General features: G+C 47.3%; 2 protein-coding genes across 2 annotated transcripts in view; one reads left to right on the top strand and one right to left on the bottom strand.

Moving 5' to 3' along the window:
* Positions 1–1,361: 1,361 nt before the first annotated feature.
* On the top strand, positions 1,362–13,069 carry LOC311329009 (R3H and coiled-coil domain-containing protein 1-like; the record flags this gene model as incomplete). Its single annotated transcript, XM_084462896.1, has 9 exons — positions 1,362–1,450; positions 5,064–5,192; positions 5,357–5,494; positions 5,904–6,378; positions 6,961–7,133; positions 7,971–8,041; positions 8,169–8,264; positions 10,274–10,407; positions 12,955–13,069. 8 exons carry the CDS (start codon positions 1,362–1,364, stop codon positions 10,384–10,386), a joined length of 1,284 nt encoding a protein of 427 aa, XP_084319022.1. The 3' UTR covers positions 10,387–10,407; positions 12,955–13,069.
* The window catches only part of LOC311329008 (lysyl oxidase homolog 2A-like), a gene marked incomplete at both ends in the record, with an annotated part of 50,604 nt that continues 49,188 nt past the window's right edge, over positions 12,106–13,521 (bottom strand). Inside the window, one exon of the mRNA XM_084462895.1 lies at positions 12,106–12,176. Within this exon, the coding sequence (XP_084319021.1) occupies positions 12,106–12,176 (71 nt within the window). The remainder of the gene's footprint in view (positions 12,177–13,521) is intronic.

Genomic DNA, 13,521 nt, shown 5'->3' with positions numbered 1-13,521 from the left:
AATATGCAAGCCGGTTTTCATTGCTAAATCAAAGCGGGGAGAGCCGGGAACGCGCGTCTACATTTCAGAGAAATGTGAACTTTTTCGTGGACGCGCGTCGGCCAGAGAAGCTCAACTGCGCAAGTCAAAAGTAACCGGAAGGCCAGAAAAGCACAACTGCGCAAGTCAAAAGTAACCGGAAATAGTCAAATGACTACAAATTTTGCCAAGATGGCGCGGTTCAATAGGGCTTCATTGTTGATAGCGGCCAGTGAATGGAGTGGCTGTATCCAGTTTATATAATACATCCATGGTCAGGTGTCTCACAGCCACCTCTATCCAAAATGGACTCCCTCCGTCTGATTGTAGATGCCTTTTTATTCAGTTTATTTTATCCCTTAATTATTTATTCCCACTAAGCTCTCTTATCCCTTTCGTATCCCACAGAGACCAGTTCGCTTTATTCAGGCAGCTGCCATATTGGTGAAGCCTGACGTAATTGGTGGGACGAATAGTGTATTCGGCCTGTTATTTTGACTATTTTGGTTCTTGAAGTGGTCTTTTTAAGGTGAACTTTTAACATTGGAGTCAACGGGCACTTCCGCATTCGTCCCACCAATTCAATCAGACTTGATCAATATGGCAGCTGCCTGAATAAAGCGAATAGCCCCGTCATTTACGTGTTTGTAAAGTTAATTTTGCATATGAATGTTTATAGTGTTATAGTGATGTAAATCATGACCTCCCAATAAGTATAAACGGTGCCATCATTTTTTAAATGTTTTAATTTTATTTCATTTTTGAAAATTATAATTATATTAACTCATTTACACCTCCATGTTTATTTTGGATGCAATAGTCAAGCTGCAAACTATTTAATTAGGTTTGTATGTGTTTGTAAATAGGCATATATGTCTTTCTGGGATAGTGTGTTCCACAGTGTAAGCACAAGAGCCCCTTTGCTGGACTTGGTTGGTCCAAACTTTCATATTTTTAGCTGCGACCAGCGGCACTATAGCTCGCTTGCTTGGTGCACAAAAGTGCAATACTGCTGTTGTCCACTGGACCATGTATGGGTGGGAGAAATTGTGCCACCACAGCTGTTACTAATGCACATAAATTCGACGAGGGGAGAAGATTAAGCCAGATTGAAAATGCGTGTAGCCTAATCTATAGTCTCATCTATAGTGTTTTCACGGCCCATCATTCCGAAGTGAACCGTGCGGCCAATCTGGTGCAGGTACATCTCGCTGTCTGGCTTACCTTCCCTGTCTACTGTCAGGTAGAAGTTAATCACCACAGAAACCTGCTCCACATTTTTAAAAGCTGGATTTTATTTTATTTCAAGAGTATATAAATAAAAGATGGCCTCGTTGTCCACCATGACGGAGCAGTCGGAGTGCTCCAGGGTGGCGTGGGTGACCAGGACGGACAGTGACAGCGATGTGCTCACGAGACCTCACTGTTCCGGGTTGGAGTGGAAACCTCGGTCTCTTGCGTATAAAACTCAAATATCCATAATCAGTCCAAAAGGCTCCACAGCTGTGTTTGTGGCTTAGTTTGTCTTTCTGATACAGTCATGGGGGGGGGTAGGGGGTAAAAGGTATGGGTGTGTGGCAGCTTCATGCCTCTCTGCAAGTTGTTGCCTCTGATGGCGTAGACCAGTGGGGTAGAAGAGCCATCGGGGTAGAACCTGCCCATCTGCTTCAGGGCCAGCACCAACGTGAGCGACACGCACAGGCACTGGGGCCACTTGTTGTTGGCTGAGTGTGACCAGGATGAAGGCCGCGGTCTTCCCTGTGCCTGACTGGGACTGGGCAATCAGGTTCTGTGGTGCTTCCACTATCATGGGCTAAATGTTCTCTTGGATTTTGGAGGACTGGTTGAAGACCAATGTTGAAGCCCAATGCCCTGAAGCAGCTGAGGTTTGAGTTGCAGCTCCTTGAAAGAGTTGACTTGAGTATAGTGGGGACTATGGGGGTTCCACAAGGATCTGTCCTGGGTCCGCTACTTTTTTCCTTCTACGCTACATTTCTGGGTTTTGTCATTCGCTCACATGGCTTCTCCCATCACTCCTATGCCGATGACATCCAGCTGTTCGTTTCCCCCTTCTGACACACAAGTGGAGGCATACATAGCTGCGTGCTTGACTGACATCTCGGAGTGGATGGTGACACATCACCTCAAGCTCAACCTGGACAAGACTGAGCTGCTGTTCCTCCCGGGGAAGGGCTACCCACACCGGGACCTGGCCATCACCATTGAAGACACAGTGGTGACGCCGACTCGGAATGCGAGGAATCTGGGTGTGACCCTGGATGACCAGCTGTCGTTCTCTGCACATATCACATCCGTCACGCTCTTGCAGATTCCTGCTTTACAACATCAGGCGGATTCTCCCGTTCCTCACTGATGAAACGACATAGAGTAGGTGCTCATCCAAGCTCTTGTCATCTACCACCAGGACTACTGCAACTTGCTGGGGCCCCGGCGTCAGCCATTAAACCTCTGGAGCTTGTCCAGAGTTCTCCCACACAACCTCTCTTCTCCATTCTTTACACTGGCTTCCTGTAGCAGCTCACATCCAGTTTAAAACTCTGGTACTAGCCTACAGGGCAGTCAAAAGAACAGCTCTCTCCTACCTCCAGGCCATGGTCAAGCCCTACACCCCCTACCGACCACTACGCTAATCCTATTGTTTCAGAGTTGACTGTAGAACTACAGTTATAAAGTCTGAAACTATTTTGTACAATGGTGTGACGAAATTAGTCTCCTAGTGCACCAGTATGACCTGTTAGCCTTCTGGGTCCAGTCGGTCATGTTAGAGGTAGATTCAGTAGCCTAATGCCTCCCACATAGCTGAACGTTGATGGGCCAGGAAAAAAACTCTTGCTAATTTGCGCTTATCTCTGAATGTGAATAGACATGTATTATCATTGGAGATCACAATATATAAAAGTTGTAACCAGAAGTCTCCGCATGCCTGGATTCCATAATGTATTCACAGATGTATTCCCTAACCCTGTTGTCCTAAAGAAAAGGAGTGGATGGCCTATTTTCCATAAGAAATACTAAGACATGAGTCAGGTATTAAATAATCATTGCATAATAACGCTAATAGCTAACAGCATCACTGTTTTGTTGTAAATCTGTAATTCCAATTCACATCCACTGTTTTGTAAACAGTGCCTGCATTTACAGTGATTGTCTATGCTGGTGCATGAACTGTCTCCAACCCGGACAGTACTGTATACGGGGTCGGGCTTATTTATCTGATCCTTTTTACTTTTTCAAGACCTACCAACTATGAACCACCACAGAAACCTTAAGTGTTCTTTGAATCCCATTTTTAATCAAGATTTGAGATTGCAGTAATTTGTAGTTAAAAACGATTGTTTTTTTTTCTTATACGTGTACTATGTGTACTGTGTAAAACTATGGACATGAAAATAAAATTACGAATATGAAAACGGTCTAATTTCAATGGCTCAAGTGTCAGCTCTTTATAAACCATGGGATCCTGTACAGTTCTAAACTAAAACTCAAATTATGTAGCACTACTAAACTACATTTATTTCAATTATTTACCATATAGTTTGTGAACAAAATGATAGCAAGGCATTTTCCAATTATTGGCCGAGTACAGTATGGATATTATAGCACAAGCAGACGTTATTACTGTACTGATCCATTGTTGATGATGAACCCGCGCCAGTCCACAGGGTGGCGCTATTACACCGAGAGAGACGCAATTAGACTGGGCTGGGCTAGCTAGCTATTCTAGCCATTACTACCTGCCACCACAGAAGGTCTGACGGGGAGGACAGCATGTTTAGCTACTAGTATACCTCCATGCTAGTATACCTCCATGCTAGTATACCACAAGTAAAGACACTTTATGCGCTTTATTTGAAACTCGGCTAGACAACAGAACAGAGACCGGTGACGTCAGAGTAGCGCAGTTAACGGCAGGGCTGGACTGGGTGAATAATTCCTGCCGGGAAATGTAGCCCCAGTCAGGCCACTAGCCGAGCCGACGCGGTGAGATGGAACACCTTCAGTTTCGTTTTGTTGACAAATCTGCTGCGCGATTTGTTGACGGGGGGGGGGGGGGGGGGGGGGGTGCGCGATTTGTTGACGGGGGGACAGGCCATTCACTGCGGGCCAGGCCAGTTGGCTCTCTAACGGCCCACGCAAATGACACCTGAAACTAACAGAGGGAGGGGTGGGGCCTACATATGATTGGGCCAGCCCAGTGTCAGTATAGAAAATGGACCAATGGGCCGCTGTCCCTGCTCTATGGGCCGTTCGTTAGCTCTTTTTTTTTTTTAGATCGGCCCACAAGTAGGTCCGGCCCACCGGGCATTTGCCCGGTACGCCACATGGCCAGTCCAGCCCTGGTTAACGGTATCGTTAGCGGAGCGGTCGTCTACTCAATAACATTCACGTTAGACTAGTCCAGCTAGCTAGTTACACACGTCTCCACACTGGGACTGGTAGACTGTCCTCGTCCCCTAATAGATCTGTCATTAAAAGTGAATTAAATATCCTATCTAACGTTAGCTAGCTGATAAACATGCCAGGGAAAGATGCGTAGCTAGCCACCTCAGATGTTCAAATCCAATTCATTCGTAGCCAAATGCCAAGTCTCTCATCTTCTTTCTTTCTTTCTAGTCAGTCTTGAGTTATCTAGCACGTAACGTTATAACTAACGTTATAACTATTCGTATTCATTCAACTGGACCATACCTGCAAGAACTAGACCACAGAAGAAACCCTCCCTCCACTGGGCTACACGTCCAATGAGATCAACACTCACTCAAGGTTTGGAGACTTACTAACTTGAAAGAATGGATTAGTCTTCAGTCAAGACTCTCCACATCTATATACCTTTCATTTAGATACAATTCAGACTTTTTAAATGATATACTTGCATTAATACCACTAATGTTAATCATCATCATCATCATCATGATGATGATGATGATTAACATTAGTGGTGATGATGATGATGATGATGATGTTAATCTTCCACAACAACAGTGTGATTGAAGCATATTAACCCGCTGCTTCCCTGTGAACAGCAGCACACCTGCAGTCACGCTGGCGGTTCCTTGTTTCGATGGTGTTTATCTTCAAAAGCAAGAGAATGCCTTTGTGCACACAGTTCTGGACGAACTGGAAACCTTCCTACAGAGCGATAACCAGAAAAGGTAAACTATGCTGAACTCTAGTTTCATACTGTGTGTATTCCTTTGTGGTAAAATTACAGTAAATGACTAATATGTAATGTAATATATGGTAATTCCACCGTAATGATGGTAGCTATAACCATGATGATGTTATCAGTCAGCATCTCTTTCGTGTCCCACTCTAGCGTGCTGCTCTTCCCTCCGCTGCCGAGCAGACTGCGCTACCTGATCCACAGAACCATCGAGAACCAGCCCAGCCTGGTCACCTTCTCTGTAGGCGAAGGCTGGTGTCGAAGGCTGGTGGTTTGCTACTCTCATCTGAGGTACTCACTGTTCCGGGACCATCATACCATTATAGTCTCATGAGTTACCTATAAAGCCTACTTTGTCATTGTTCGATAAAATGGTAGTAACACACCACCGCTACATCGAGGAGTAATTTACGCTGAGACGTGTGTAGCCATTGCTGGTTGTCTTTGTCTTGTAGTGCTGAAGCGACTACATTGAATGGTGTTAGTGTTCGTAGAGGGTGGATTTCCTTCTCTGCTTCGAATAGTCAAGGTTAGAGAGTTTTTCCTTTTATACATTTATTTCAGATTTTATCCCATTTTGGTAGCCAATTAGACCCGACCTATTGTCCACTTATTGTCCATAAGTGAACATTATGCCTGTGGAAACCTTTACCTATCCTGTCTGTTGTCTTGTTGTTGTTTGTTGTTTGCTGTGAGGCAGAGCTGAGCAGGACGAGTTCAGCGACACCGAAAGCGACGCCAGTTTGTCCGAGGAGCCCTCCGGTCCCGGACGTGCGATGGCGAGCGAGCGGTCGCCCGGGCCGCCCAGCCCCGCCCCCTCGTCGTCCCTGAGGAGCCGCGTGGCCCGGCGGCCCGACCAGCCCATCTACGTCCCCCGGGGGGCCCGGAGGAGCCAGCAGCTCTCCCCGGCGGCGACCGCGGCGCCGGATCCGTCCGCGCCGGCCCCCGGCCGTGCCGTCGCCGCCACCACCGCCGCCTCCTCCACCTCCGCCTGGGACCAGACGCTGTCCTACTTCATGACCCTGACGGTGGACGACCCAGTTCAGAAGGAGGACCTGGTGGAGGACAGTCTGCTTTTGAAGGCCTCCGAAACGCCGGCGAAAATCTCCGAGGAGGCAAGCGACTTCAGCCAAGAGGTGTGCCCACAGCAGGTCCTTCTGGTGTCTTATCACCCGGTACTTTTCCGGATAAGAGCGCTCGTCTCTCGTTACAGGTTTTCACGACCTAAATCACGCGATCATTGTTTACCAACTGTAAAAGGCTCTATAAGGTTTTCATGGAGATCGGTTCATTGCCCATGGCCATGGATCAGAATTTCACTCCTCAAAGGTCAGAGTTGGCGATGCGCGCATGTGTGTGTGTGCGCTGTGTGTGTAGCCAGGGGGGGCTAATGAGACTGTCTAGTAGAGTGAGAGGCGGGGGGGGGGGGCGTTCTCTTTGGTTGGGCATGAGGGAAGAGTATGTCCACTCCACACACAGTGTCTGGTCAGCGAGGGTGTCTGGTCAGCGAGGGTGCGCTGTGCATCTGCTTGGACATGCTGTGCATTGTAAACAACTAGAATGAATGAAGTTAACTCCCCAGGGGAGTAGAAGGGTTTACAGCTTATAGAACTGTAAATTATTATGTCCACAAGTATAGGATTTACTCTTACTAAATGTTCTCCCTCATCTTACACCAGGGCTAACTGTACTCCTCATTTACCACAGTGTAACTGATGGCCAGCGGTAACCGTAGGTTTTGTTGTTCATCTGGTCAGATCACGACACACTTGAAAGAAGCCGACGTCTCGGTCGAGCACGCCCACAACGACTACTCTGGCTTCGAGAACGTGCTGATAAACCAGGACGAGTTCCCCCACGTGATCGAGATCTACGACTTCCCCGCCATCTTCAAAACCGACGACCTCCTGGACGCTTTCGCGGAATACAGGTGAGCGAGAGCCTGAGGCCCACAGCAAGCCTGCCGTTACACCGCTGTGGCTTTCACAGTATTTGGGATCAGCTATGTAAATAGTCGTTAAAGTTAGCGACTACTACAACCTGCTAAATAGCGTTTTAGATACTCAGGTTAATAATAAAGAAGGGTCCGCACTCAAAACTATGTTTATGCTCTTTTAATTCATGATGGTGGACAGACCTGACAGACGCGTTTCGGCTCTGCCTTCTTCAGTGTTTAGCCTCAAGAACGCAGAGCCGAAACGCGTCTGTCAGGTCTGTCCACCATTATGAATTAAAAGAGCATAAACATAGTTTTGAGTGCGGACCCTTCTTTATTATTGATCAAAGTTTTTGTATATTGGTCCTGCACCGGTTCTGGGCGCTGTGGCCCCGATTATTTTCAGATACTCAGGTTAATAATCAAAAGGATCTTTCCCAAACAGAGGCTCTTGATGCAGTTGAAGGTTCCTTTAACAAGTCCTGCAGCTGCCAGTCATGGGAGGCGAAAAATACTGACATTGTTGCCATATTTAAAGATCATTCTCTTTTCATTCTTTTCTGAAACAAATGAAAGTGAAAGTAAACACATAAGCCCATGCAAAAGACAGACCTACATCATTTCAGATTCATCACGGTGCTATTCCTACTACATCCACCACTCTCTTTCCTACGTTTCAGAGAACTGGGATTCAAACCCCAGCTGTTAGGGGCGTGTCCATGTCTTGTACAGCCTGCATCATTGGTCTGACACTCAGGGGGCGTGTACATACAGTATCATCTTGTACTGCATCATCGGTCTAACACATACTCATTTCTTCTTTTTTTCCAGCGATGGTGGGATGAAGATCAAGCGGGTGGACAACACTCACGCCCTGGGTGTGTTCTCCAGCGAGTCTGCAGGTAGGACCTCTCACTGGACACTGACACACAGTTAATACAAGAGGACCATTGACTGACTGGACACTGATGAGAGGAGCAGAATATACCGTGTTGTTTGTTGCTGACCTGTCTCTGTGTTTGTGTGCAGCGCTCCACGCTCTGTCCATCCGCCACCCCCTCCTGAAGACGCGCACACTTTCAGAAGGGAGCAAGAGGGCTAAAGGCAAAGCTGTGAGACGAGCAGGTACCTGTTTAAGGGTGAGGGGTAGAGCAGGTACCTGTTTAAGGGTGAGGGGTAGAGCAGGTACCTGTTTAAGGGTGAGGGGTAGAGCAGGTACCTGTTTAAGGGTGAGGGGTAGAGCAGGTACCTGTTTAAGGGTGAGGGGTAGAGCAGGTACCTGTTTAAGGGTGAGGGGTAGAGCACGTACCTGTTTAAGGGTGAGGGGTAGAGCAGGTACCTGTTTAAGGGTGAGGGGTAGAGCAGGTACCTGTTTAAGGGTGAGGGGTAGAGCAGGTACCTGTTTAAGGGTGAGGGGTAGAGCACGTACCTGTTTAAGGGTGAGGGGTAGAGCAGGTACCTGTTTAAGGGTGAGGGGTAGAGCAGGTACCTGTTTAAGGGTGAGGGGTAGAGCAGGTACCTGTTTATGGAGTAGAGCACGTACCTGTTTAAGGGTGAGGGGTAGAGCAGGTACCTGTTTAAGGGTGAGGGGTAGAGCACGTACCTGTTTAAGGGTGAGGGGTAGAGCAGGTACCTGTTTAAGGGTGAGGGGTAGAGCAGGTACCTGTTTAAGGGTGAGGGGTAGAGCACGTACCTGTTTAAGGGTGAGGGGTAGAGCAGGTACCTGTTTAAGGGTGAGGGGTAGAGCAGGTACCTGTTTAAGGGTGAGGGGTAGAGCAGGTACCTGTTTAAGGGTGAGGGGTAGAGCACGTACCTGTTTAAGGGTGAGGGGTAGAGCACGTACCTGTTTAAGGGTGAGGGGTAGAGCAGGTACCTGTTTAAGGGTGAGGGGTAGAGCAGGTACCTGTTTAAGGGTGAGGGGTAGAGCAGGTACCTGTTTAAGGGTGAGGGGTAGAGCACGTACCTGTTTAAGGGTTAAGGGTAGAGCAGGTACCTGTTTAAGGGTGAGGGGTAGAGCAGGTACCTGTTTATGGGGTAGAGCAGGTACCTGTTTAAGGGTGAGGGGTAGAGCAGGTACCTGTTTAAGGGTGAGGAGTAGAGCACGTACCTGTTTAAGGGTGAGGGGTAGAGCAGGTACCTGTTTAAGGGTGAGGAGTAGAGCAGGTACCTGTTTAAGGGTGAGGGGTAGAGCAGGTACCTGTTTAAGGGTGAGGGGTAGAGCACGTACCTGTTTAAGGGTGAGGGGTAGAGCAGGTACCTGTTTAAGGGTGAGGGGTAGAGCAGGTACCTGTTTAAGGGTGAGGGGTAGAGCAGGTACCTGTTTAAGGGTGAGGGGTAGAGCAGGTACCTGTTTAAGGGTGAGGGGTAGAGCAGGTACCTGTTTAAGGGTGAGGGGTAGAGCACGTACCTGTTTAAGGGGGAGGAGTAGAGCACGTACCTGTTTAAGGGGGAGGAGTAGAGCACGTACCTGTTTAAGGGTGAGGGGTAGAGCAGGTACCTGTTTAAGGGTGAGGGGTAGAGCAGGTACCTGTTTAAGGGTGAGGGGTAGAGCAGGTACCTGTTTATGGGGTAGAGCAGGTACCTGTTTAAGGGTGAGGGGTAGAGCAGGTACCTGTTTAAGGGTGAGGGGTAGAGCAGGTACCTGTTTAAGGGTGAGGGGTAGAGCACGTACCTGTTTAAGGGTGAGGAGTAGAGCAGGTACCTGTTTAAGGGTGAGGGGTAGAGCAGGTACCTGTTTAAGGGTGAGGGGTAGAGCAGGTACCTGTTTAAGGGTGAGGGGTAGAGCAGGTACCTGTTTAAGGGTGAGGGGTAGAGCAGGTACCTGTTTAAGGGTGAGGGGTAGAGCAGGTACCTGTTTAAGGGTGAGGGGTAGAGCACGTACCTGTTTAAGGGTGAGGGGTAGAGCAGGTACCTGTTTATGGAGTAGAGCACGTACCTGTTTAAGGGTGAGGGGTAGAGCAGGTACCTGTTTATGGAGTAGAGCACGTACCTGTTTAAGGGTGAGGGGTAGAGCAGGTACCTGTTTAAGGGTGAGGGGTAGAGCACGTACCTGTTTAAGGGTGAGGGGTAGAGCAGGTACCTGTACAGGTAGCTATGTGACCCTGCCGTGCGTCTGACCTCCTGTTCTCCTCCAGAGTTCACCCAGCCGGTGAAGGAGAGGCCCAGGACGGACTCGGCCGTGGCGCGCAGGATGGTGACCCGAGCCCTGGGGCTGGGCCAAGGCGCGGCCCGGGTACAGCGCTACTAGACGCCGCCCTCACCACCGCAGGTAACGCCCACCACACACCCTGACCCAAACACTCTGAGAAGACTTTGAGTCTGACACCCTCTCACATCTAAAGACAATGTGTCATGTTTTTAGTCTAGATTTAACGATTTTGCAGATTGGGATTATGCAGGTTCATTTGCATAAGACAAGACTAAAAACCTCAGATAATAATCAAAGATGTTTGATTTAATCAGAACGTCAAGACGAGGAAAAGACCGACTCGGACTGCCAACCTACAGTACACCAAACGACTCTAAGCATAAACTGAGCAAAACTCGCATGATTTTATTCCCACATCAGAAATCTGTCTCCGACAGTGAAACCGGGTGATGAGTCGGTTGTTGTAAGGCCAGATAGATGGAGCAACATCATCTTGTTTACATCGGGGTCCGGAGAGGCTCTTTGAAGTTCACGATGCTCTGGTAATGACAGGGCGTGCCCGTGCCGTTGGTCCTCACAACCCCCTTCCAAGCGCCTAAGTGTGTTACAGGCACACCAAGACGTCTGTTCCCATAGGTCATCCTGGGATCCAAGGTTGATCCTTCTTCACTTTTTGGAATCGAAACTAGTTTGAATATTTGAATTAGAAATAGAAAGGTCACTAGTTCACCACCTATAGGACTGCTGGTGTTTGATATTAATTCACTTTTCATTGATATGAAGCAATATGAACAGAAGAAAACACGATCTGCTTCTTTCATTCTTTTAATTACAGAAAATATTGCAAGCACCAAAATGTTTATTCTACATTCAACCCGCTTTGCACAGAACGGGCCGATCAGCACCACGGGGGTCAAAGGTCAGCGCCGCTGTCCAACGGCGGCGCCATAGTCACTCTCTTTATCACAGACGATAGTACAAAAACAACGCAGAGAGCCACTCTCACAGCCGACTGGCTCTTACACCCAAGACATATTAGATAAGAGTCCCTGATGGTAATAATTTAACAAAATACACGTTCGAAGAGGATGAAGCTGGATGCTGGAATGTTCTGGTGGAGACGGAACGTATGTTTATCTCTGAATGGTGGGATGAGGGAGGAGATCTCACCGCGATGGAACCCCAGCGCTATGACCAGCTGTTGATAGCTGTGTGTCAGTGTCTCTGCTAGCTGTGTGTCGGTGTCTCTGCTAGCTGTGTGTCGGTGTCTATGGTGGCCTTGGACAGGTTTAGAGTTGCATGCAGTGGATTCAGCCCCCGGCTCCTGTGAAGACGTACATTGTGCCGACTGAATAGTGGAAATCAAAAAATACTTTGCATTCAGCTGAATTAGAAAGGTAATTGATTGATAAGTCAAATAAACGTCTTTGATGTACTTTGGCATTATCCATTTTAAAGGCGCTTTCCCTGGTCTGTTAAATATTATATTTTTCATATCAATAGAAACGGGTAAAAAGTCAAAGCTGCTGTTCCATTTTCTTCACGGTGAGTCAGGCAGGTGTGGAAGCATTAGGGAGCTCAGCTGTGACGTCGATAGAAGAGTATTGCTTACAGTAACACAGAGTATTCAAAATGGCTTCTCAAACATGTTCGCAGGTGGGATGTTCTTGAAGCGACAGTCGAGGTGAGAAGCCGATTCGTCCAGTACTGATGTGGAAGGAACAGACAGCGCTGCTCCCTCTAGTGGTTGGCAGTCTTACTACAGTCTTCGTGTCTTTCTCAACCAAAACCATCCTCCAGTTGTTTTGATAGTCCGTCCTACCTATGTCCCAGCTGGTTGGTCAGGAGCCCTGGGAAGCTCCCTTCAGTCTCCGAGCTCAGCGATCCCCCTGTAGATGACAGACGAGCATGGCGTCAGCTTACTGTTCAGCAATAGACAATCTTAAGAGCAAAGAGTTTGACAATACATCATTTAAAGGTTTACAGACACACATTTACCCGGAAATTATTTCATAAAGGATCAATAACTTAATATTTCTGGCAAAATAAGCCTGGTCCTAAATTTTATCTGGGGGTGCTTGTGAGCTCAAACGTGCGTAGTTACAGGTGGGGTAAACCAGCGGTCTGATTGGTGCGTAGTTACAGGTGGGGTGAACCAGCAGTCTGATTGGTGCGTAGTTACAAATGGGGTAAACCAACAGCCTAGTATCTCGATAGCAAGACAACAAAGAAGGGGGAATGTGGGAGAGATTGCCACGGTACATAATATACCCTGTAAAATAAAATATGTCACTGACCTTGAATTGCAATTGAATTGATGTCATCCTGTGCTCGCCCAACATCTATATTATCTAACCTATAATTAGAGAAACGGGCTGGGTGGGGCCCTAGGGTCGACTGGTACACATGCTCATCCATTGTCAATGGGGAGGGGGGCAACTGGACTTGGGCTCAGGAGCCAAAATGTCCGTTTTACATGGATAGATAGAACGCAGAACAGCCATTACGGCTCCACAGCAACTGTGCACTAGTTAGTTTAAATTGGAATCGTAGTCAATCTAGACTATACATTCTACATAAACTACTAGACTACATAGACTATATACATTATACATCAACACAATTGTCTTAAACGTACAATTTATTGTATTTTTAATCTTCCGACAGGAAAGGCAACCTGAGATTCAGAGTCGGCCTATTATCTGCAACATCTGAAGAGACACAACTGCTCTCAACAACGGAGGCGTGTCCAGCGTCACGGTCGTCTGACATCTTGGAGACGAGTGTTCAGACTGTAAATAGTTGCTATTATTACAGGCCGTGGGGTCTGTTTCTGTAAAGGGAATGGGAAGGGGTCGTTTTCACTGTCTACAGTTCTTACCAGGCTTTCAGGTATTGTTCTAAGGGTGGGACAGTGTTGCATCTGTATATTGCTGTATATCTCTCCAGTACTATATTTAATTGCCAGCCATGCTCTCAGAGCCATATTTCCTATCCAGTTTTTTTATCTACTGTCTACAGTAGTTGATCATTACCTTCTTAGCCAGTCAACATGGCTTATTTTTATACCATTAACCGTTCTACAACAAACTCCAAAGCATAATTATTTGGAGAGAAATATATTGTGGATATGTTTAGTGGTTTGATAATCGTATTAAAATATTTGTTTGAATTCAGGCATTGCGTCTGCAGTCTCCTTAATCAGTCGATCTCTACTGCAATAGATAACATTGG

The sequence above is a fragment of the Borostomias antarcticus genome (genome assembly GCF_949987555.1).
Source record: "Borostomias antarcticus genome assembly, contig: scaffold_79, whole genome shotgun sequence".
NCBI classification, from domain to species: Eukaryota; Metazoa; Chordata; class Actinopteri; order Stomiiformes; family Stomiidae; genus Borostomias; species Borostomias antarcticus.
This window is presented reverse-complemented; position numbering and strand designations above follow the sequence as displayed.